The following is a 25,582-nucleotide window of genomic DNA, read 5'->3' on the forward strand; positions in this document are numbered from 1 at the left end:
GAAAGATGGATTAGCAGATGTGCTTGTGTGGAAGGGGAGCCGGCTGTTTGATGCTGGTCACACAAGTAGTTCCCAGAGATGATCGTCTGTTTGCAGGGCTCCTTGGACAAGGGCATGCCTCGCATCACAGCTCCTGCTAGATTGTAAAAGAGGTCAGTGATGCTTCCTGAAGCTGAATTGTTTTCTTCTTCAGAAGTTTCCCAGAAGTTGTAGAGAGTTGTTTTTTAGGCAATTAAAACTCACCATGGTTCCTCCATCTCATTTCCACCCTTGCCAGCACTTCCTGCCACCTTCCCCCTGTATGAGGCCCAGAAAAGCTTTGCACATCCCAATTATAAGCTGAGAGCAAATGTGTCACATTCAGCATACTGAGTGAATTTAGGAAGCCGATTTCTTCTGAGTCGCCGTCTCTGGTTCCCTTGGCGGGACATGGAGGGGCTTTGGTTGAGGTTCAGAATGAGGCTGCTAAGTCCCCTCATAATAAGCGGAGGTGGGGGTAGGTAATTCTCTTGTATTATTTGTATTTTAACTTTTCTGTATATTTTGATGTTTTGACACCTTAACACGCTGTCTGGCTGGGGAGAGCCTGCCCCTTCCAGGGCTAGCCAATTCTTAGAGTCAGCCGAGGGCTCATCCTGGGGAGGGCCACTGATGTGTGGACTTCAGGTCAGAGCCACCTTGCCTTCCCTGGCCCCAACACCCCAGGAGGCAATATTCCTCTGCCTGAAGCATCCCGGGCCAGGTACAGGCACCGAGGGACCCACTCCTATAGCCTAGCAGCCCTGAAGTTATTCAGGCTAGCCGCTCCTGAACAGTTAACCCTTCCCTGCCTTACCTTTCCTGTGGGAGCTCTGATAAAGGTCATGGGCTGGGCTGTCCCCTCCCACCACTTGTCTCCTGGATGATGCCGGTTCTTTGCCACGTGGCCCTGTGTGCCATGTCGTGCATCCTGTGTCCCGCACCCTTGAATATATGAGACTCTGCTTGCCTGAGCCTCTTCTGTGTCTCCTCTTGTGGCTGCACCCAACTGGCCTTCACCTCAAAGAACACAGAGCATCTGTGAAACACCTTTCTGCTTTCTATGTAGGTCATTGTCTTTGGTCTCAAAGATTAGATTACAGTTGGGCAGTATTTTCCTTAGTGTCTCTCTGCCTTTTCCTCACACATCCAGGAAGGGACTGAGACAGGAGGGAAAAGGCATGTCCACGTGCTCAGGGGAGGCATCCCTGGGAACTCTGCCCGGAGTCCCTTTCCCTGGAAGACTCCCCTACATCTTGCTTTTTCACCAGTGCACTGAGTGAGGAGGTGATGCTGCTACCTGTCCGGCTATCTTTTCAACCTTCCATAGATTTCCCAGCTTCTACCTGCTGGGCTAGAGAGGTACGGGGCGTGGGGAAGCAAGATGCAAGGTTGGCCACCTAGGAAATGTGAAAGCCACAGAGAGAATGGCTCTAGTTAACAGTGTGAGGTTTCAGAGTGTGCTGGGAGTGTGTGAACTGTAGGATATGTGGACACTGATGTGATGGCTATGAGCGTTTTATTCTGTCAAGGTATTACTACATGCTGAAGTGTGGCTTGTTTGACTTAGAATATGTGACCTTGTGGTTCTCAAGCCTGGATGCTTTTATCCTTCAGGCTCCGGGCTGCTACTTCGTGTTACTCTGTAACAGAAGCTGTAGCCTTTAGGAAGTAATGTTCTAGGAGGTCAGGCCTGCGAGTTGATTGCATCAGCATCTCTTCCTGTATGGTGAGAACTGCCCGGTCTCAGCATCCGAGCGGGTGCTTGTTAGAACCGCAGCTGCTCGTTCCCGCCCCAGACCTACACAGTCCAACTTTCGGCGAGACAGACCCTGCAATCCACCTTTTGAATAAGCCCTTCTGTGGTCCTCTGTTCTTACTCATAATTGGTGCACTGATCAGCGGGCTTATCATGATATAGTTTCCCAGAGCACAGACATGCATTTCCTTATTCAAAATAGAACAAACAACAGTAAAACAAGATAAAAATTAAAAAGAAGAGAAACTTCAGTCTCCTTTACTAAGGAGCTTAATTCTTTGCCATATAGAGGCGCGTGCAGCTGGAAAGGTGGTTACCAGGCTCTGACACAGAGTAGCAGGGTAAAAGCAACAGCAGTAACCACAATAAAACCAACTTTTTTTTGTTAACAATGGAGGAGGGATGCGGGAACCAGCGGTAAGAGAGCACTTTCTGGAAGCTGAACACTTGTTCGTGTGGTTTCATGTGATTCTCATGTAACCCTCACTCCAGCCCAGGGACGTGTGTGCTCCAAGGACCCCGGGTTACTACAGTTTACAGGGTGAGTCTCACCCAGAACTCAGGGGGTTTGAACAGAGGGTGGGTGGAACTCATTGCAGGGCGCTTTGCTGCCTCACAGCTCAGGACGTTTTAGAAACGTTTTTGAGGGATGAGACCGGTGCTGTCTGTACTTGGATTTCGGGAACTCCACTGAGCCGTCAGCTTGCTGACTGTGAGATCCGAGTCCTGCTTTCTCACTGTCATCATTTGTACTTGGCACGTGAACGAGTGGTGTGTGAACCACAGCAGCACACTTGCCTCTGTTGCCACATTTCTGCCCTGCGCCCTTCAGAAAGCCCTTGCATGGCTGCCAACTTAGAGAGGCCATGCAGAGAGAGCACCGGCCAGGCTCAGGGCACACAGTAGGTGCTCCATGAATGCTGGCTTTTCAACTTTTTTTTTTGTACATTTCTTCTTTTGCCTTTTATTTTTAACATGAGTCTCATTTCTGTTTATCTGAGGAGACCAGCATAAGTAAGCAATCAGAGCAGTGGTGCCATTTGTCAGTTGATGGTTTTCATTGTATCCCAGCTCATTGCTGTCAGTTTGCTCAAATCCTGCTGAAAAGAGGTTAATCCCTGACATGCCCTTCCTTTAGGAAGAACCGTGGTGACTCTTTGACCCACGAATGAGCTGGAAATCAAATTGTGTTAATTCAGAGTCTGGGGATTTAGATTTGTCATTCTTGAACTTCTTATGTCAAAGATCCTCTGTAGTACTGTGAATATATTTCAGAAACCTCCTTTTAATCCTAAATTCTTTTCCTTTGACATCTCAAAACTAGACCTGTAGTCCCTTCTCTGTATCCTACAGCCTTCTATATTGACTTCCGCATAATTACAGAATTCCACGTAATTACGTCTCATCCTTCCATTCTTTCTAGTTGCCTGCCTTTTTTTTTTCTTCAGAACTAGTTTTGGGGGAGCTTCAGACCTGAGAAGCTGCTGAACACCCCTGGACTATTCTGAGTAAATGTTTCCCAGGCTAATAGTAGCTCTTCATTGGTCTTTGGTTTTCTTTCAAAAGGACTTCACGGTTTACAACACTGAGAAGTGAAAGTTAGTAGAAATTCTCGCGTCTTTCTTCAATTCCAAACTGAGAAGTTGCTTAGCTGACGGTATCATGTCCATCCAATCATTGTGATGCTACTTTGCATTTCCCTTCTGGTTTTGGTTTTAAATGCAGTTTCAGGACTCTAGCACTTAGAATACATGACTGCAACTGAACGTGTGCGATGTGCAGTGGTTGTGGGTGTTGCCACGACATGCTCCAAAGAAGGATATGCTCTTATTTTCCTAGAAGATACTTGTATGGGTTGAATTGTGCACCTGCCAAACTCATGTGTTGAAGTTCTGGTCCCCAGTGTCTGAAAATGAAAGTTATTTGGAGCTAGGGTCTTTACAGAGTCGGTCAAGTAAAAGTAAGGCCATTAGGGTGGACCCTAATCCAACAGGACTGATGTAATTTGAATGTAGAGCCAGACACGTGCCCAAGGAGAACCCCTTGTGAACAGAGCTCAGGGTGATGTGGCTTCCAGCCAAGGAATGGCTTAGAGATGCCTCAGAGACCACCCGAAGCTGAGACGGGCATGGAGAAGACTCTCCTTTGGGTACCTCAGAAGGAACCCACCTGCTTACACCTTGCTCTCCAACTTCTAGCCTCTAGACCTGTGAGGTGATGCCTTTCTGTTGTTTATGCAGCCCAGTTTGTGACAGCATCCTTCGCAAACTAACACCATGTTGACTAGGGAGGGCCCCTCTCACTGATGCAGCAATAAAAAGCTCCATCAGCCTTTTAAATGGACGGCCCCACCCACTCCTTGGACAGTCCCACTGGCAAGGAGCCCCGCATCACAGAGCAGCCCTTGCACGTAGACTATCTTCCTTATTCTGGGTGCTCTTTACAGTAGCCTAGCTGAGCTTTTCAGTTTAAAAATCATCCTTTTTTTATACCTTAATAGAGAAGCATTCTTTGGTGACTTTGTATTACTTTGCCATAGCGCCGAGCATCTGAAAGTTTCTATTTGACATTTTAGTTGAATAAAGAATAGATTTATCATTTTTTCTTCCATGCGTGTTAACTCTTTTTGAGGGAGTTGAGTGTAAAATTCCTGGGCAAAAATGGGACTTCATCGAAAAGCAGCCGTTAGTGGTGGTGGCGTGTGATTCTGGCCAACGTCTGTGTTCAGTCACTTTGAATAACTAACTTCCCTCCATGCAGCATCTTATGGAAATTACCAAGCAAAAGTAGGGAAAATATTTGTGTAAGCTAAAGAATCACAGCGGTCGTCATCTCTCAGCATCTCTGCATTTGTTTATTTTTAAGAAATTTCTCACAGATGTACGTAACGCGTGGGTATTTTCTCCCAGATGTTTACAGGAGGGGCCCCTAAAACCATATGGAAAATAATAGACACAAAAGCCTTCTTTTGGATGCACAGAATCAATGGAGTCTCTTGAGGGGCAGTGTTTATACTTGGGGAAAGGAAACAATTAGAATGTTTTTATTTTTTCCAGGACTAGCTGAGCCCAATGCAAGTCCATACATTTGAAGACGATATGTGTTGTGTAGAGTACCCCAGTGCCCGCACTGGTCCTCTCCAGAGGTGGGCGGCAAAGGACAATGTATTAGGGTGACAAGGGGACTTGGTGCTAAGGGTGTAATGGGGACCAAGACCATTACAAGACCAAGTGTAGTCATTGCTTTCCAGATCTTACCGTGGACTATAGAATGGGCACACGCTGACACACACACATCGTGCAGCTGAAGGTGTATGTACCAGTATGTTGAGTGTTGGAGCAAACTTGGAGGTCTAGAATGCTGGGGGGAAAATGTAACAGACAGAGGGACTCCCCCCTTCTACTCTTACACAGAATGACGGCGTGAACGGAATGCCCTGAATACTCATTTCCTCTGCCCTTCCCTACCTTCCTCATTTGTTAAGCATCATTACCTGCCAGAGACTCTACTGATGGTACAGATAGAAAGTTTAATGAAGCACTATGAATCTCTTGGACTTTCCTTCTTAAAAACCATCATCTGATTTTTCTTGCACACCAAATCCCAAGTCCTCCTTTTCTGCAAGCTTTCCTCTGAACCAGTCCCAGCCTGCATGTAACAGCTACTGTCTGCTCAGTCCTTGTCTTCACACCGTGTGCTGTGTGTTTGCACAACAGAGGATGAGCGTTTCTTTGTTTGCTGGTTGTTTAATTAGGTATGTTTTATATAACACTGCCCAGTTCTAAATCTCTGTCTCAGGTGATCTGCTCCCAGAGGCAGAATAATGTCATTTGCTACAGCTTTGAATGCAGTACTGTGTGCTTGTGGTTCTGCAATTTGATTTTTTTCTGGTAATGCAGTTTTTGAGTTAGATTATTTTGTTCTTTCCTTTGGGACTTTGGTGAATTCCTGTGTCAGAGATTATAGGAACTTAATCATGTTAGTTGACATTTAAACTAAAACTTCACACAATCTGTGTTTCTGAATATGTAGGACCAAAACAAAAACAAAAACCGCTGCAGGAAAATGGGAGATTGATTAAAGTAAGAACAGTGGAGGCTACAAAGATTTATGGAAGATCTAAAACATCTAGCCCAGCCCTCTAATGAGGCACCACCCTTATTTCAAGTATGTTTTTATAGAAGGAGGCAGGGAAAAGATCGAAGCAGCCCTAAGTCTCATTTTGGGATCTCCATCTTACTAGCTGTGTGAGTCTGGGCGGGTGGTTTAAGCACATCTGTAAGACGGGGCTAGTCACACCTTGCAGGCTTGTTGTGAAGATGGAATGCAGTAATATTCTCCGCTGATATAGTTCTCTGTCAGGAGACGTTGCTCCTTTGAAGTTTTTCTCTGTACCCTAAAACCCGGGGCTTCACTGTTCTCATGGTGAAATTTAGCTTTGGAGGGTATGTCTTTAAGCCGGTTGGTTTCATTTTGATGGCGTTCCTTTTTGCTATAGTGTCATGACTTTCCAAGTCATCTGTGTACTGAGCGTGGATACAGGTGCTTTAAGTGTGTGTATGTGGGAAAGGGGAAGATTCCGTTTTCAAACTCGATGTGCGATAACGTATTACTTATATATGTTTCCTATACAAGATAAAAGATTGAAGCCCCTCCTTCCAATCTGTGGTCTCAAAGGGAAACCATACTAATTTTAAGTTAAAATAATACTATTGTAATTTGGTATATGGTGTGTATGCATGAGCTTTTTTGTGTGTCTTCGCGAGGTTGTGTGAGTCTAAGACTGTGTGTTTTCCAAAAGCGGTCATCTTATGTAACAGACTTTGTTTCCATGCTCAACCTCTAGATGGCAGCTTTGTATATATATTAGTAACTCTTAGGAGGTCCAGTTGAAAATTAGCTGTCCTTTATACATGAACATTTGGTAGTCAGTGTTGCCTCTGTGTGTGTGTGTGTGTGTGTGTTCCTGTAGAAGAAACCACCATGTGACTATTACCCCTTAAAGTAAAGAGATTCTAAATGACTCATTCTTTCTCTAGAACTTCCTTCCTCCCACCCTTGTATGATGGGTTATTTCATACCCATTTTCCTGCAGAAACGAGCATGCTCTGTTACCCTAGCCTCTGTTTAAACATTACCTTTTTTACCTTGCTTTCTGACCTAAAGCATCAGGCTCTTTGCTTAAGCGACAGCTTATCTGAGGATGCTGACAAAAAGATGGGTGACTTGGACTGTCCAGCGTGTGCTGAGAACCAGGCAGTCTTACTTTTCCCTGTCGGTGCAGTGTGCGTTTTTATCTTTTGCAGCAGATGAATCCATTTTTCCTGGTTTCAAGCTTCCCTTCCCCTCCCCTTCTCACCCCTTGTTTGAAATAATATTTGATTTTGCCTTCCTGCCAGTTGGTTGGAGTGCTGGTCTCAATGCCATTGACATTTCAGAGAGGAAATGGCTTTTTCCTTCCTCGGAGGGTGTTACACTGCTCTGACTTCCATGACTTGGGTGGGGGGAAAGTGGGGGAGAGTATCTTACTTTTCAGAATTGCTCCTTAGCTGTTCTGTAAAATAAGCTAGTTAAGAAATTCTCGGACTCTGTAGAATTCATGTAATTTTTAAATTACTGAGGTTTTTTTCTTGTAAAAAAGTTAAATGAGAGTATTTGCTGTTAGATTCTGGTTTAAGTAAGTCGGATGTGTTGTTTAATGGACTCTGGTGTGACACAAGGCAGCCTTATGTTATTTCTGTAACTTTTTCCTATTTCTTATTTCTCTTTCTATTCTTTAGTCTGCATGTGAAATTTAGAGTTTTGTTGATTGGGTATACCAGTTGATTTGCCAATTCCTAAATATAAAATGAGTTTATTTTTTAGAAGTCTTAACCAAAATTTTGCTGTTACCTAAGTCTGAAGAAAGGGAATAATTCAGCAAGTAAACTCCATTTACGTACAGGTCTCTTCATCATGAGATAGAATAGTAACAAAGAAAAAAATTGACAAATGACCTAGAAGATTTCTTGAATTAGAATACATTTCCACAGTTTCTTATCAACAGTAACAAGTGTTCGCGCTTTCCCTGAGTGTTGCTCATCCCGGCGACTAACGCCGCTTTCCCCTGGTGCCGTGTGTTGCAGTGTGCTGCCTCCTCTCTCCCTGCTGCCTGGCATCGTGGCTGGCACGTAACAGGCACTCAGTCGGTATCTGTTCCATTAAACAACATGTAACTTAATGTGCCAAAGATGTCTTTGTCTAGGCTTCCTGATATTTCATGAATTCGGTCTCCTTTAAAGTAAAAATGTGGGAAGTTATCTGAGGTGATTGGCAATACCGCTCTTTAAACTGTTATTGCTGCTGTGGCCCTCATTATTTTAGGACCTTCCCTTCCCCGGAGGTGAGTGCTGCAGGCTGTAATAGGTTCTGGTTCATTCGTTCGTTATGATCAGGTCCTTTTTGAATAATTGATTAGAAGCCTACTTCTGAAAACTTCTTAAGGGGCGTGTGTGTGTGTATGTGTGTGTGTGTGTGTGTGTGTGTGTGTGTGGCACGGTGGGGGGAGAGGAAGTTCTTTCCTCCTTCTCCCCTTTCCTTCCTCTAGAGAGAGAGAGAGAGTGAAAGAGAGAAGTGCCTTCCTCCCCCCTCCCCGCCTCCCCCGAAGTTGCTGGTCGCCCTGGATCCCAGGGCACAGACACTGCGTGCACCAGGGGGCAGTCCAGCATTGTGGTATGGGCTATGGGCTTTGCTTTAGAGTCAGGCAGGCTGAGTTCAGGTTGAGGCTTTGCCGCTTACAGCAGTGCACGACTGTGCAAGTCATTTCTGAGTCTCAGTGTTTTAAGGAAGTATAATGATAGTCCCTACTTCATTGTGAGGAACAAATGATAATGCAAAGTCCTTATCCCCGGGCTTGGCCCATAATAAACGCTCAGTAAATCTTAGCTACAGTCTGGGGGCTGCCAGTTCGCATCTTCTGGTTCCTCAGTCACGTTCCGTCCCTCTCACCGGTACCCAACCCGGGCATTTACATTAGTATCCTGCACAAGGATCTGTCATGCACAAGGACCGTCAGTGTTTGGTTAGTGTGCATCGTTGTGCAGATTCATAGCTTGCTGTGTCCAAATAGGAGATTAATGTTGCCCTGCTGTGGTGACCCTGGGTCCTGAGTATTGGAAAAAATGGGAAAGTATCCCAAGTTCCTCCTTCATTGGTGATCCGGAAAGGTGCCGCTGCGTTGAACTGTGAGGTGCATCAAGCATGCAGACCTGCGTCACTGTTGGTCCCAGTGTACAAGGTGACGTTGCAACATGCCACGAGAGCCTGGTGTAGGGAGAGGCAGAGGAGGACAGACACAGACCCCAGAAGCTGTAAGCTGGCCCACAGACATATTTGGTTTGGCTTGAGTAGCACTGGAGGCAACATTTTAAAATGGGACAAATCTGTGAATGCCGAATCCCACCTTCCCCTGTGCCAGCTGTTTATAGAGCTGAAAGGTGGGTGCCTCCTTTAGATGGGATGTGTGCTCTCACTTGACCGCAGTCTTCACCATGCCCTGTTCACCCCCACCATGATGACAGGTGACAGCTGCCACTTTACCTTGTATTTTCACTGTTGTTTTTCCCATAGAGGGGAAGCACTCCCTTTTTCCTATAAGTCTATCAAAAAGTAAAAGTGCAAAGAAGGAAGGAAGGAAGGAAGGAAGGAAGGAAGGAAAGAAAGGAAGGAAGGAAGGAAGGAAGGAAGGAAGGAAGGAAGGAAGGAAGGAAGGAAAGGAAGAAAGAAAGGAAGAAAGAAAGGAAGAAAGAAAGGAAGAAAGAAAGAAAGAAAGAAAGAAAGAAAGAAAGAAAGAAAGAAAGAAAGAGCGGGCTACATGTTTTAAGGAAAATGAGACCAAGCTTATTTTCCTCTGGGCAGTGAGGATTCTTACCAGTTTCCCTCATTTTACCTACTTGCCTGGTCTCTATTGACATTTGACTCTGTAATCTACACAGACATGGAAGAGATGTCATTCACCAGAATTACTCTGCTCTGGCCATATCTTTGTGTAAATGAAGATCTGCTGAAGCTTGAACGCTTGCAGTTGGCCAGGAATGGTTAGGGATCAGTTTTCCTGGTAGCACTTCAAGAGCAAAGGACCACTTCCTTTGGCCCTTGCTCATCTCTTTTTGCCTGTGGATGGCAGCCCGTTCTCCAGACCTTCATCATGTCCCTCTGTCTTCCTTTCGAGCATAGTGAGGCAAGTCTTCTGCACAGGCTGTGAGGATATGTTTCTTGAGGTGCCACAGTCCTTCTTTCACTCTGAACTCGACCCTTTAAATGCGCTGTTGTGTGGATTGAAGCTAGGGAGTGAACTCTGGTCAGCAGAAGATTTATAGTCTTATGAATGAGTAAACCCTAGATCTTTGGAGGTCGATTTAGAAAGAACAGTACTGTTAGATTCTGAGTGTTTGTTTCAGTGGGGTGGAGTGAGTTAGTAATAGCATTTCCTGGTCCAATAGGAAGTGGGTGAATTGCCAAGCCATTGAGCTCACCATTGTTGACTCAGATTCAGAAATAAGATTAGAGTTGGGAGGCTGTCGAGTAACCCTGGAATCAGGGCTGGTAGTGATTCTGCTTGCTCTTGGCTGGTGAGAAGGCTGTGAGCTGACCTCTGTGGTCCTGGGCTCCTGGATGTGTTGCTAAACGATGTATTGCTTTATGTGGAGGCAGTGTTGGAGGAGATACGGCGATGGGTAGCAGTCTGCCCTGTGATAGGAGCATCACCCCTGTCGTGTGAGAGGTGGAGTGTTGGAGAAGATTGCAGATCCTTGCTCGTGATTCCCAGGCTGGTCCAGATGTGTGGCACTGACTTTGGGCTGATTCAGAATGAACGGGGGGTGCTGTAGTTTAGGTAGAATTTTAAGACTTAACCAAAAGAAGGCTTGTAAGTCATTTGTTTCTTCTGTCATCTGGTGGGTGGAGAGAGGGCCTTGGCAGATTTTCTAGAATTTGCTAAAGGATTTTGTCCATCAGTGATCAGATATTAATTCCAGAAGGGGGAAGTAGGCCACTTTGATGCTTTACTCAAGAGGAAAAAGGAAATGGCCGTGACGTCAGAGCCTGTGTGTCAGCCCGTGGCCTGGCCTGCTCTGTGGTGGAGGTGTGAGTTTTCAGTGCAGTGTGAGTGTTTTGTGAGTGGGGTCATGCACATCAGAAGCACCTGTGGCTCATTCCTTTTCCTTGTTAAGCTTTCCATACCTGACCTTTCCCTCCATAATTTTGACCTTACGCCGCACTGGACATCCGTTCCCTCCACCCACGCACCCCTCATTGGCCCCTGTGGTAATAACTGCTTTTTGGAGCATTTACTGTGTTTCTGACACTTGAAATGCCTTATACATAGGTCACTTCACCTTCACAACAACCCCACAATAAGGTACTCTTATTAACTGCATTTTAAAGAACAGTGTAGAAACGCTAGTCAGGATAACTAGTGAGCTTAAGGTACTGATGAGAAGTCGTGTATCTGGGATATTTAAAACGGTTTTTATTGAGATGTAATCACGGCAAAATGCATGAATTTTAAGTCTATATCTTACTGACTTTACACACCCATGCACGCGCACACACACACACACACACACACACCCGTGTATCCAGCCAGGTCAAGTTATAGAACGTTTCTATCGCCCCAGAAGATTTCCTTGTGCCCTAACCAGTCACTGCCCCTACTCCTTCCTCAAGACAAAGTCACTGTTCTGTCTCTGTCACCATAGAGAGACCTTTGCAAGTGTTTGAACATCATATAAATCAAACCATACCGTTTGTAAAACGTCCTTTGTGTCTGGCCTCTTTCCTTCATTATCACGTCTATGAGATTCATTCATATTGTTGCGTGTAGTTGGTTCTTTTTAATTGTTGTGTGGTGTTCTCTTGTTTAAATATACAACTGTGTATTCTCTTATTAATGGATAGTTGGTGTTTTGGTGGTTGCAAATTTTGGCCGTTACGAATTAAACTGAGTATTCTTCGGTGTGTCTCTTGGTGGACATGTGTGCTCACTTCTCCTGGGTGTGCATCTAGAGGGATTTAGTTTTAGTAGACATCGCCAAAGTGGTTTTATCAAGTTGCTCTCCCATCAGCAGTGGATGAGAGTTCCGGTGACACCCCGTTCTTGCTAGTCCTTGGTGTTGGTGGTCTTTTGAATTCTCTCCATTCAGAAGGGTGTTTGTCTTACTTCCTTGTGGTTTTAATTGCATTTCCCTGATGAGTCATCATGTTGGTCTCTGTTTCTTATGCTTGTTGGCCATTTGTGTGTCCTCTTTTATGAAATGCCTATTCAGGTCTTTTACCCATTTTGTGAATTGGGTTGTTCACTTTTTTCTTATTTATTTTTTTGGCATTCTTTGCATATTCTGGGTAGGCATCTCCTCAGAGATATAAACTGCGCACGTCTTTTCTTACTTTATAGTTTGCCTTTTGACTTTCCAAAGGGTTATCTTTTGATGACTGCAAGTTTATTTTGGTGAAGTCCAATTTGTTCTTATTGTTTAAGGTTAGTGCTTTCTGTGTTCTTTTACAAAACTCATTGCCTTTCTCTCTCTTGGGTATTTTGAGGTAGGTAAAAATGTGGAGAACCACTGCTGTAGAAAGTAAGCCACAGTCACAATGGACGTTACTGGATGCCTGATTTGGGGTTGGATGTTTGCCTGGAGCAGCCTTCTGAGTCCTCACAATCATGAAGCACTCTAGGTTTTACAGAGCTCTTAATCGTTCGACCTCATTTGATCCCAGGCAGGAGCTCACTAAAGGCCTTGTGGGAGGGCCTAGTCCCTTTTGATGGCAGGGGACTTGGGTGGTCAACTTGAGCTCTCTGGGGGCTGCGGTGTCTTCCCGTTGGCAGTGGCCTTGTGCGCAAGGGTGAAGCATGAGGCTGCTCAGTTTGGATCCTGGCTCAGTAACTGTGGACACAGTACTTAACCTGTTTTAGCCTTGGTTTTCTCATCTGCTAAATGGGATAATGAGAGTTTACCTGCCTCCTGCTGTAGCTGTGAAGACGAAATGATTCCACATCCAGTGCTTAGCACAGCATCTGGCACACGGCGCTGGGTTATTAGTGTTGTAGGTGTTCTTTGATTATAGTGTTTGATAGGAGCACAATTCTTTTTTTTTTTAATTGAAATATAGTTGATTTACAATGTTTTGTTAGTTTTAGGTGTACAATATAGTGATTTGATATTTTTAAAGATGACACATCATACAAAATTATAAATACTGGCTGTATTCTCTGTGCTGTGCATTACATCCCTGTGACTTACGTGTTTTATATCTTGTGGTTTGTACCTCTTAAACCCCTTCCCCTGTTTTGTCACCCCCATTCTTTTCCGCTCTAGTACCCACTAGTTTGTTCTCTGCGTCTGAGGATCACACGTCTTTGTAGAGCTACAAAGAGCTCTCATCATTTTCCCCATTTCTCTTTCATTGTGTCATATTTTCCTTTTCTCATCCCACACTCCCAGCTCAAGAGTTCTCTCTTTCCCTCTCTCTCTCTCCCCTCTTTTGTTATGAAAAGCCAGATGCATTTCAGACTTGAGCTAAATTGGTACCCGAATGAAAGTGCGCGTCTTACAGGGACTGGCGGGGAAAGTGTAGGGTCATTGAGAGTTTTGCTCATTTTGTTTTGTTCTGAGGGATGGTGACTAGTAGAGACATAGGGATGGTGAATGTGGGAAGGAAGTTACTGCTTGATTCCAAAATAAAGAAAGTTGACCCATTTACCTTGGTTCTAGGAATTTCACACATGAGAGATTTATGTAATAGTGGTTTAAATTATAACACAGGAAAAGACACTTGAAGCCGAATGAGTGTTTTCTAGATGCCTGGAAAGATAGTACGATGATCCAGATGTACATACATGAGGCTGAGAAGGTTTTCTGAGCTTGGGGTGATAGGATCAGAACCAAGTGTGTTAAATCTACTTTATTCGGTTTTCCACCACCCCCTCCCATACAAAAAAGGGGAACAAAACCACATGTGGAAAGAACTTATATTTTGATACTTCTTCTCAAAATGAAAACAAATCCTGTTGGCTTTCCTGGTTCCTAAGGCCAAGCAGCCCACCCCTCACAGCCCCTGCGTTGGTCTGAACTTCCTCTTTGTGGCTCTGGGTGGAAATTTCACACTGTGTGCCATGAAGTTGGTGTGACATCTGCGAGGTCCCTGAGACCTGGTCCTGCGAGGCAGCTACTGCGGTCTGACTGTTTGCTGGTGAACACCTAGCAGGAAATGATCCGGAGACGCGTTGGCTGGTGCAGAGAGGAGCTCTCCCCCAGTGTGGAGAGGAGGGTATCTTTGCTCTTCAGGGCAGGGGGAGCAGGAAGGAAAAGGTGGGGGCAGAGGGACCTCTCTGTGCATCGGGATCACCTGGGGAGATGGCGAGAGTCCAGGTTCACAGGCCCAGCCCTGAAGTTCAGGTCCAGTAGAGTGGGGCTGGGCTGGGAATGTCCATGTTAAGGGACTGCCTGACTCTGGAGCCTGGGGTCCGGCCCAACACTGCCTGGGGCAGGTCTGAGCCCGGGGACTGGAGAGTTCTCCAGTAGTTCTCCGCAGTCTACTGGATTACAGACTTGTAATCTCAAAGCCGTCATAGCTTTCTGCTTGGCTCTTTGAAAGATGCTTGAAGAGGAGAATCCGTCTACTGAGCTGCCAAGGCACAGGGTCAGCTCGGTGTGGCCAGGGCTGCCGACAGTCTGCAGACACCCCACGGGCCTGACGCACTGGATGTGCTGACGCTGGTGGGAGATGGGCGCTTGGGCCTGAGAATGTGAATTTCTGAGAAGCAGTGGTGCTTGTGGGTCCGGGCTCCTGCTGCTCGGGCATCGCTGAGCTCCTGTGTGTCGACGCCGAGCTCCCCTGTGACCCTGACCAGTTCTGTGGACTCAGGTGTAATCGGACCCCGGTTAGTTCTCACTCAGTGGACCTCTGCCTCCCTTTTAGGCTTTCTCCAACTTTTCAAATTTAAACCTCCTTTAAAATGAGGCTTTGAGCCAGCAATCCTTAACATTTTGTGGGTCACGACCTTCCTTGATAACCTGATAGACAGCTTCGTTTGGACGGAACAGTGCATATACATTTGGGGTGGGGGGAGGGTGGCTTATGGACTTTCTGGGGCCCATCTGTGAATCTTAAGTCAAGACCTCCTGCTTTAGGGAGCCTCGAGGGCTTGTAGCCCCTTCTCCCAAGCTCGCTGTTACGTCACACACCTCTGCTTGGGCGGCATCTGTGACGAGAGCACAGCCGACACCATCCGATCTTGTAGCTGGGCTTCCCGGAGGCTCTGTGCTCAGTTTGAAGGAGCAAGCAGATTCCAAGGGGAGAATGAAAAGAGCTGATGCAGGTGAAGAACTTAGCACCTGACATGGCGAAGGCTCACTTAAAAAATACTGTTTGCATTTCATATAATCATAACGATAACACCCATTACCCCCATAAACTTTTTCATGTCAAAAGCAGTTTAGAAGCGTTGGACTGGATGATAGACTGGGGTCCCTCCAGTTTGGATGCTTCCTCCTCTTTTTATCCAGTGCAGTAATTCGCTTCACTTCGGTACGTGTTTACCGTTCTCCTGCCAGGAGTAAGGCGCTCTGGTGAGCTTTTTGGAGAAAAGGGATGAATATGATCTCAAGGAACAAACAAGTGTAAGGGAATCCCTTTGCTCCCCACGTCCTTTCCCTGTGATAGAGTCCTGTCTCCTGTGTCGCTTCCTGCCTCCCCAAGGGAGACGGGCTCATTGAGAGGGATTTGGGGCGATGGCTTTGCTTTCTGAGGTGGGAAGGGGGCTCCGGACAGTGGAGGGCTGGGCCTCTCTGTGTCTCACCAACCCCAGCAGCCTCTCCCTTGGTCGCCCGAGTGTTTCTTCGAGGCTCACCTCCATCATGGTCTCTGTGCCTGTGGCTCTGGATTCACATCCCTGTCCTCCTTTCTCTGCAGGCCAGGGGTTATCACCATGCAGGCGTTGTCCGAAGAGGACCGGAGGCTCTGGATGGAAGCCATGGATGGCAGGGAACCCGTAAGTAACAGTTCAGGGAAGCAGAGCAAGAGTGAAGGTCCCTTGTTGTTTGCTGTTTCCTTAGTGCCGTGAGTTTTGCTGTAGCTCTAAATAAACCCTTGGGCTCTTGCCAGTGTATCAAAGGGTCTTTTTCATTCCTGGGCTGATGCCTGTGGATATCAGTGCTGCTTCTGTGTGGACTGGGCTTTGGCCTCTCAGTCTGAGGCGTGGGTTCTGTGTGATACCACGCCAGAGCCCCGCCTTCACCAAGGCAATGGTAGTGCCTGGCGGTCTTAAGAGGAGGCAGAGTCCAGTCTGGCTCACTGCATGTATATTGGTGCCTCCATGAAGCAGGGTGCAGAGCACTACCTCACATCCATTTTAATGGGATACGTGAATGTAACAGTGTGTGCAGATGGTGCCGTGTCTTTTCTCGTCGCCCTCTGGTTCGGCCTCCCATTGCCGTCATTCGCCCAAATCCCATTATAAGCAAGGGGGTCGTCAGGGTCCATGAAAGGACGTATGTTTAGTAATGTGATCCCTGCTCCCATTTCAGAGATGCTGGTCTCTTCCTGGGTGATGTAATCTTGTGGTTGTTCTGCATCTTGTGACATGTACAACCCACGTAAGAGCCTTGGGGAAAAGTCCCTGGAGGCAGAGTATCATCTTAATTTGATGCCAGGGAATCTCAACTCCAGTTGATCAGCAGATCTCAAGGTTACAGAAGTCTTAAGAGTAGAGTCTAACCATGTCCCACCAGTAAATGATAAAAAGAATCCACGCCGTCAGAGGGTCAGTAGTGATCACTTGCAGAGGCCCTGTCAAAAGGGGGAAATGTGCGCAAGGGACGTGAGACACGGCCTCTGCTGACTTGTAGAACTGTCTGCATGAAACGGGGTGTCCGGTCTAGATGATTCCAGTTCATTCACGTGTCTCTTTCCCAGCGTACCCTGGTTTGCTGATCTTTGTTGATTTCATGTCCCTTCTACTCAGCTCTTTTGTATACAGACATGGAACTCAGCACACTGTCAACTGAGCATAAACAAATAACTAGTGTTTGCATAATAGTTAATAATACAGAGCAAGATTTATGCAAGTTTACAAAGCTAAAGCTCTAAGCTGTTCTTAGAAACAATGAACAGTACATATATGTAAATTAAAAAAAATAAATACAATGGCTACCAAAAAAGGGGGGAAAGCACTGTCTTTCACATTAAGTGTTAGCTTTTTTTTCCTTTAGATGCTATTTATTCAGGTGAGGAAGCTTCCTTCTGTTTCTGTTTTTCTGATTCTTTTATCTTAAATGGGTGTTGAATTCTGCCCAGAGGTTTTCTGCATCAATTGATAATGATCATGTGCTGTTTCTTCTTTAGCCTCTTAATATGTCATTACACTGATTTCCAAATACTGAACCAGCCTTGTATCCATGGAATAAACCACACTTGGTCATGGGTCGTGACATTGCTGTTTTTTCACCGATATTTTGTTGAAGGTTTTTGCATGTATGTTCATGAGGATGTTAAATGTAATTATCATTTCCTGGACTGTTTTCATCTAGTTTGGTACCGTGTTAATAGTGGCTTCATGAAATGAATTGGGAAGTATTTCTTCCTACTCCTATTTTCTAGGAGAGATAGTATAGAGTAAGTGTTAATTCTTTCAGTGTTTGGTAGAGCTCTCCAGTGAAGCCATTTGGGCCTGGAGATCTCTTTTTCAGGAGTTTTTTAAATTACACATTCAATCTCCTTCATAGCTATAGGGCTATTCTAATTATTTTATGCTTGATGAGTTGTGGCAACTTGAGGTTTTCAAGGAATTGGTTCATTTAATCTAAGTTGTCATATTTATGTGCCTAGAGTTGCTCATAGTATTCAGTTATTATTCTTTTGATATCTGCAACATCAATAATGCTGTCTTCATTTCTGAAAAAAAAATACAGAGCAAGATTAAAAGAACCATTTAAAGATTTAGGCACAGTTTGCTAAGCAAGTTATTTAAACATTGTTTAATCTTAATTCTTCTCCTGGCCTAAAAATACAGGAGACCCCTGATTTTCCCTGAATACATTATTTGGGATAGAAGCTCTCCCAAGAGCAGACATGCTTTCCTACCTTCAGGGCTTTGTGGGCACAGTAGCTGTGTGATGTCAGAGGCCTTTGAAAGCAGCTTCCTAAGTAGACCTTTATATCTTTGTGGTTATCACTTCCCATTAGTTGAGCACTTATTTCTGTGTCAGGCCTAGTTTTGGTACATGACATCTCTTAACCCACTGATTCCTCTTAGTACCTTACAAAGGAAGTGTTATGGTTCCATTTCACAGATGAGGAAACCAAGGCTTAGAAGAGGTTCAATAACTTGCCCCATGTTGCACAGATAGTAAGTGGTTATATTAGTAGGACACGGGCCAGACTGCTATCACACAGAGACTTCAAAGTACAGTGGCTTAAGTAAGATGGAAGTTACTGTTTCCGAGCCCACAAGTGAGCAGTCTGTGCCCAACAGGGTCGTTCTGCCATCCTCACCCCATGGCTTCTCACGTTGTTCCATTCACTTCCATTTTCCAGCCAGATGAAAGCATGTGACCCAGATAGTACACACATTACTTTCATGGGCCCCCAAACCATTTTGTGGCCACATCTGTCTACAAAGAAGGCTGAGCGTCTGCAACCATTGGCTCAGCCGGTGCCCAGGGCATCTTAGCGCTTTAAGGAAGAAGAACATAGATACTGCTGGGTGAATAACAGTTTCCCCCACAGTGGCAAACCTAGAATTGAAACCCACGCCTGGCTCCAAATGCATTTTGTTTTCATTTTTAATAGAGATAAAATGTCAAATTGCCGTCTAAGAATCCTCACTCAGTTCATTTTTCACAGTACCTTCTCTGACCCTCTTGAACGTTTCTTCAATTCGTAGGGGAGGGAGCACATCCCTGTCGAGGCAGACTCTCCTTGGTATGACTGGAAAACTCACTACTACTCCAAGAAGCCGGAGTTCTAAACCTGCTTTACCAACTGCTTTTTAAGCCTCCCCTCCTCCCTCTCCCACCACTCGGTGTGTGTCCTCTGTCTGCAAATACTGGGTATCTTTATAATAAACCACTTCACTTTTCCCGTAGATTAGCATCTGGCCCGTGTGGATGGAAAGCATGCTGTCGAGGGAAATATTTCCTTGCTCCAGATTGTGCACAGTGAAACAAGTTTAAGCACAAAATAATTGTTTTCTTACTCATAATATAAAATTATTTCCTCACAGGATCGTATAGCTTGCACTGAGAAGCACACCTCTGTGTGCCTTTAAGTTTCCTAACAAGAGAGATAAATACAGGGCAAATGATGACAGCGTTCTCAGCAGGAGTGTTAGGCCTCATTTTGCCTCCCATTCTTGAGAGCCTCTAGGGAACATTCCTGGGGCTGTACACCCAGTAGACAATTAGCAGCTCCAGTTTTAATCACCATCTCCCTAATTGGTTAAATCTGTCCTCTTGGAAATTTTGGCTTTGGTGAGGATGCAGAAACCTCTTTCTCTGGCTGGTCTTGGAGTATTCCCAGTATTTCAGGGAGATGTTAATGGCAGCATCTTTCTTTTGTTTTTATACTTACAGCTCAATTGTTCTGTGATTGATTATTCAGTGCTGGATTTTTTTTTTTTTTGGAGGGACGGGTAATTTTTGTTTCCATTCTTTTTGTTCTTTCATTGTTTGATAAAACCTCAAGATGGTTAGTTAGAAAAAAAAAACCTAAGTGAACCCTGAACCAGTTAATTTTTACAATGCTTTAGCTAATGTTAAAGAAATTATCGTTTTTAGCATCTAGTGACATTCTAGTCTAAAGAAACGTCGAATGTCTTTATGTTATTGATGGATATATGATGGAGGAAGAAATTAGAGTTGTCTCCATAGTGCGCTTTATGATTTTTCTCTTTGTAATGAATCTGAATTCAAATGAAGGAGACTGAATTCAAACTTGTCTGAGAAGCAGCTACTTTTATTGGCTTACGTAACTGAAAAACATTGGGGTTTAACAGTCTGTCCCATCTGAATTCAGCAACTTCCATAATATATGGAGTTGGTTTCTTCTTTTGTGTTGGCTTCTTTTCTAGCAGGTTCTTTTTATGTAGTGGTGATGTGCTTCCTAACTGCTTCAGGCTTACATCTTATTATCAAGAAAGGGAGCCAGGAAGCTTTTTCTGTAATGGGCCAGGATCGTAAGTATTTTAGGCTTTGGGGGCCTTCATGATCACTATTGCAGCTACTCACCTTTGCTTCTGTAGCTCAAAAGCAGCCATAGACAATATGTAAATGAATGAGCATGGCTGCATTTCAATAAAACTTTATTTAAAAACACAGGTAGAAGACTGTGTTTCAGTCGTGGGCCATAGTGTGTTGATCCCTGACCTTTAAGTCTAGTAGAAAGAGAGCTTTGCCCAGTAATTCCAAAAAAGTCCCAAATTTGAATTTTAGTTGGTTAAATGCTTGGAGCAGAGGATGGGAAAGATGAATTGACTGGATCTGACTCCCCTGCCGGCTGCACTAGAACTGTGTAAATAGCCGGGGAAGGTTGGTGTCCCCAGAGGGAAAATCATATGAGGAAAAGGGGCAGACATGAGGTAGGCAAAAATGACACAATTTCTTTTAACTCTGATATCTGTAATCCATTAAATTTTCTGTTCAAAGAGCTTGCTCTTTGATACTTGGCCAGGAGTGAAAACCACAAGTTGACCGCGAACATCGTAATTCATGGGGAAAGACTAGATGATTTCTCCCTAAGAATGGGAACAAGGCAAAGATGTTCACTCTTACCGCTCTTACTCAGCATAGTCCTGGAAGTCCTAGCCGGTGCAGTGGGGTAAGCAAATACAATAAAAGGCACACAGATGTGAGTCTGGATTTTTAAAAAACTCAACAAGCTGGCTAGTCAGATAAAATTTCGAAATGATTCTGCTGGATTTTCTCCACTTTTGATTAAGTCTGGGTTCACAAGCTATTCTGTGGCCACTGTCTCAGGCTTGAGAATAGACATTCCATATTAAATCGGACATGGAACCTGAGCTCAAGCTGCTTAAATACCGCAACCAAGAAATTTTAGAGACAGCACATTTCCTATTTCTAAGCTCTTTGTAACTAAAGTTCTCTCCTTTTCTCTTTGTATGTTGCTCGTAAGCGTGTTCACTAAAAGCAAGCAGATTAGAATCAGTACCAGCCCACCATTACCACCAACACATACGCACCCAACCTGATATATTTATTATTCTCTCTCCCCACCGCTATGGAAAGATGACTCAGCAAGTCAGTGGGACTAGTAGGGTAACTCTGAGTCACAGAGCTGGGACCATCCTCATCTTTAAACTGTGTTCCTGTGTATTCCCGTAGCTGTGATTCGTGGTGTCTGTCTGGGACTGCTTCTCTTACCACCTTATTTTAGAGGTATGGTCTTCCTTCACATCCAAGGATTCTTGAATAAAATTAAGTACTTCTCCACTTTGAGCCCGTACTTGAATATCTTTTGACAACCAAAAAGTTAGAAAGTTGGCAGATGCCAGAATTAGGTGGAATTAGATTTGGAGGAGAAGAAACAGGTGGCGTAGCATCCGAGATTGTGTGTAAATCCGTGTATCAGTTTGAAATTATGAAATTGCCACTTTTTTTTAAGTCAAAAAATGGCCAGATATGAGCGATTTCAAATGGCTCAACCTCCTCATTGTGGAGCAGAAAGAAGTCCACCCCCAGGCCAGTATCACACCCTTGTTTATTTAAGAGGGAACGCTGCCTGAAAAAGCCTGTCAGCGGTGATCTTGGGTCTGTAACCCAGGCCTCTTAGCTTCTAGCTCTGTGGCATTTCTACTACAGCACACACTGCTGAGTTACCAGGAAGCTGTAGTTGAACGGTGTCTACCCTCCTCTTTAACGTGGAGCTCCTCTGTTGTGGCTGTTGCAGTGGAAGAAGGGGAAAGTGGGCGAGATAAGGAAAAACCACTGCTGTCGTAAAAGGACGAGACAGCGTGGCTTGCCACTGCCCACCTCCGTTTTAAGGAAATCTTCTATCTTAGTCCTTGTGGACTGAACAGTGTGCCCTCCCCTCACCTTTCTGTGCTATAAGCCCAAGCTCCAGCCCTGAGTTCTTCAAGAACTCCTAGAATAAATGGGTGGTTGCATTGCATCTTATGCTTGGTGCCTGGTGTCCGAAAGGATGAGCTGTTTTTTTTAAGGTGTAATTGATGACTGTTCAGGTGAGATCGCAGGATCAGAGGCAGACTGTCCTGGTGGTTAAAAATGTGGGCTCAGGCAGCTTGAGTTTCAATCCCTGCTCACCACAAATAGCTCTCTTAACACTGGAAAATGACCCAGGCCCTCTGAACATGTTTCTTTGCCTACGAAATGGGGATAATAATAGTGTCTTTCTGTAAGGTTGTTTTTTAAGAACCAACATACATGGAAAGTGCTTAGCATGAGGCCTGTACATGGTGAAGTGCTTGTTAGAAGTTACTTGTTCCTATTATCTTTTTGGAGAGGTGGGGCAGATACTGGGGTACCTCTAGCTCCGTTTCTACATTACGTGGCCTATTTAAGCAGAGTTCATTTAGTCACCTTGCCCGGGCTCACCGAGGTGCAGTGCAGGAACTGCTTTCAAACTAGCATGGAAAATGTGATTGCATGGAGGAGTCATTCCGAACCTTCAGGCTTTGAGTTGAGGGGCATGAAGTAATCTTTAGCCTCCTTTGCTGCGATGCAGCCCAGGCCTGGCAAGTCGTAATCCCAGCTGTCTGCTAAGCTCAGCACACCACTCTACCGCTGACACTTGCATTTTCCTTTCTTAGTAAAATAAGCGATCAGAGGAGGTTGGATGGTTAAAAAGGTGCGGAGTGAAGTCGCTAAGCTCTCATGTGGTGTAGGCCTCACTTCTTTATGAGTGGGATGGTGTTTTGAGAGGATACTTCTGCCCAGTTTGTGAAAGCTGTCTTTGTAATGTCACGGAGTGTGAACTGATGAAGCTCTGAAAGTGAGGTCCCCAGTTTATTTTCCATTTCCCCACCTCCCACCTCCACTTGGCCCCAGGTTGCTGGGAAATTGGATTATACTTCCATTTATTTGTTAGTATTTCTTTTTCTCTTACTGGGTCAAGAAGCTGGTTGCAGGCTTCATCTTTGAATCATGTGAGTGTTTTTCTTTAGGTAGAATTTTTAAGAGTACAGATTATATCACACCAGTGTGTGCGAGTCTTCAAAAGAAATTTGACAATCGTCACTTCTCTCCTTGTTCCCTTCGGTTAAATGTCTTTTAGAAGAAGAATTTCTGGTGAAAATCAGACACTGTTTAATTGAAGAGCCTGAGCTACACGTTGGGAGAAAAGAGAAGATCAGGTGAAATTGTTTTATGATGGAGCACTGATGAAACTTTTCTCAGAAATGAAAATTTGGATGGCCAGGAAATTTTTGCTTGAACCTTATAACTTAATAACATGCTGGTGGTGCTTACTCAGGTCTTAAGCATTCTTCTTTCAACATTTAGCAGACAGTTATAGATGGTCCACCAGTCACTGATGGACGATGAGGGTACCAAGATGAGCATGGGCTACATGAATAGAAATTGCGTTTGTTTGCTGCTGTTTTCCTGTTGCCTCGCACAGCGGCTGACATAGACACTCAGCAAATACTTGTTAGACAACTTGAGTCAAAACTGAGAGGAAGGGTTGAGGATGACTGAGGTTATTTTTCTTTGGGCACCGGGTTGCTTCTGTTACCTGAGACTGTGTGGGTGGATTTGAAGTTATTTGAATTCCCTGATTGTATAGCTCATTTAAATGCACATCTACCTACTTGTACCAAAGTCTAGCTGAGTGACCATTAATCAATCTTCTTTGTGCCATGGATTCATTTGGCAATCAGGGAATTCCTGTAGATCCTTTCTCTGAGTAATGTTTTTAAATGTGTATACAGCATTTAGTTTACAAAGGAAGAAAGTATAGAAGTATGGTTATCAGACTATTAAAACCATTTGTGGTTTTAATAAATATATACTTCTTTTTTAATCCTTTTAAAACTACTCTTTAAGTTTATTTTTTTATTTTGGGGGGAAGATAATTAGGTTTATTTATTTACTTACTAATGGAGGGACTGGGGATTGAACCCAGGACCCTGTGCATGCTAAGCACACATTCCACTACTGAGCTATGGCCTCCCTCTGACCCTCCACCAAATGCTTCTTTATTACCACATTCAGTAATAAAATGCAAGGGGAGGTCTGATAACTCCTGTAGATGTTTCAGGTTACCTGTAATGACAGTTAACATTCTACAGAAATATCTGTATTTCCTGTTGGTGACAGAGTCACAGATACTGCTGATGTTAGTGTGGTTGTCGCCCACGTTCCTGTTTGAAGGAAACACTGAATTTCAGTTAGAGGCTCATGGCAATAAAGGATTATTGTTTTCTCCCTACCATCTAGGTTCATGGACCCCTGTGTTCTGCCAATGGACCTCTATTTCTTTCATTCTTTGCAAAGATGTTTTGAGAGACTTTCTTCTTGGTTTCTAAGCCCTTGTCTCGGCTTGTAGTTGTACATCAATTAGTATGATTGTTTGATTAATATCCATCCCCGTACTGGATTGGAATCTTCCAAAGGACAAGGACATTGTAACTTTTTTTGGTTTTTGTATCTTTTATCCACAGCGTATGGCACAGAGTAGCTGTTCAGTATCTACCTGTCAAATCGTCACATGGGTGAGCCTAAGGAAAACTGAAAGTACGGTTGGCTTGGTGTGGCTTGTTCTTCACTGAAACTGCTTCCTAGTGATTCCCCACCTACCTTTATAGGCCTTCATAGATCCGCTGTTTAGTATTCTCACGTCTGTGTTCCCTCTTCGGGTCTAAATAGAACATAAAGGCCCTTTCAATTGTCCTCAGCATCTTCTGCAAGGCTCCGATCACTGTTGGCTTCCTCTTCACAGCACTGCCTTTCAAGGCTTGGGACCCTGTTAGTTTTCCTTTGATTACGCGTCCTCCTGTACTCTCCTGTCATTGTTTTTGTCTTTATTATTTTAGCTTAACTTTGGGAGGTAGGGGGAAGATTGGTTGTGAGAAGGACTTCCGAATTGTTTGAATTTTGCACAGTCCACATGAGCTAATTTTGTTATCAGATAAAAATAATAACGGAGCGGGTCCCTGTGAGTCATAGTCTTTTCAGCATCTGTCATTGGTTCCTTGTCATTGGCGTTAGTTACAGTTGTATTGGCATACTTGGGTCGTGGAAGCTTCCGTTCCTAGCCACGCTGGAAGGGAGAAGTCTCTCTAGAGTTAAACGTGTTAGTGTGTGTCCCTCTAGAACTTTCTCTGGGTATTCATTCCTGTACTTGCACATCTAGAGATGGGTTCTTCTGTTTTATAGAATTTTGGACTTAGGTTAACTTTCCTATGGTTTAGAAAAACCGCGAGCCTTTGACATTTAGGTTGTTTTCAGCTTTTCATTACAAACAATGATGTAATGGAAAACCTCACACGTAGTTCACCGTAGACCTATTTGAGCATTTTTCTCAGCTACATACCCAGTGGAATTGTAGGTTGAACGGTATGTGCACATTTACTATTTTAACGGATATTGACAAATGACTCTTTCCACAGAACAGCACCCGAATATACCCCACCCATGACTTGGGAGGGTGTCCATCTCCTTCACACCTTTGTTAGTGCTGCATATTATGGGTCTCTTTGTGTCTGTATGTGTGTGTCAATCCGATGGCGGGAAATTGTTTTCATTTGCGTATCTCAAATTACTAATGAGATTAAAAATCCTTCCTCATGCTTCC

The 25,582-nt window shown here is 44.5% G+C and overlaps 1 protein-coding gene across 3 annotated transcripts in view; it reads left to right on the forward strand.

Annotated features, from left to right (window-relative positions):
* Nucleotides 1-25,582, forward strand: part of ARHGAP26 (Rho GTPase activating protein 26) — a 414,773-nt gene that overhangs the window by 142,213 nt on the left and 246,978 nt on the right. For all 3 annotated transcript variants that reach the window (XM_031449262.2, XM_031449260.2, XM_064484408.1), the window contains exon 11: nucleotides 15,728-15,806. In XM_031449262.2, coding sequence (XP_031305122.1) covers nucleotides 15,728-15,806 — 79 coding nt within the window. The remainder of the gene's footprint in view (nucleotides 1-15,727; nucleotides 15,807-25,582) is intronic.

This window comes from Camelus dromedarius, chromosome 3 (assembly GCF_036321535.1).
Source record: "Camelus dromedarius isolate mCamDro1 chromosome 3, mCamDro1.pat, whole genome shotgun sequence".
NCBI classification, from domain to species: Eukaryota; Metazoa; Chordata; class Mammalia; order Artiodactyla; family Camelidae; genus Camelus; species Camelus dromedarius.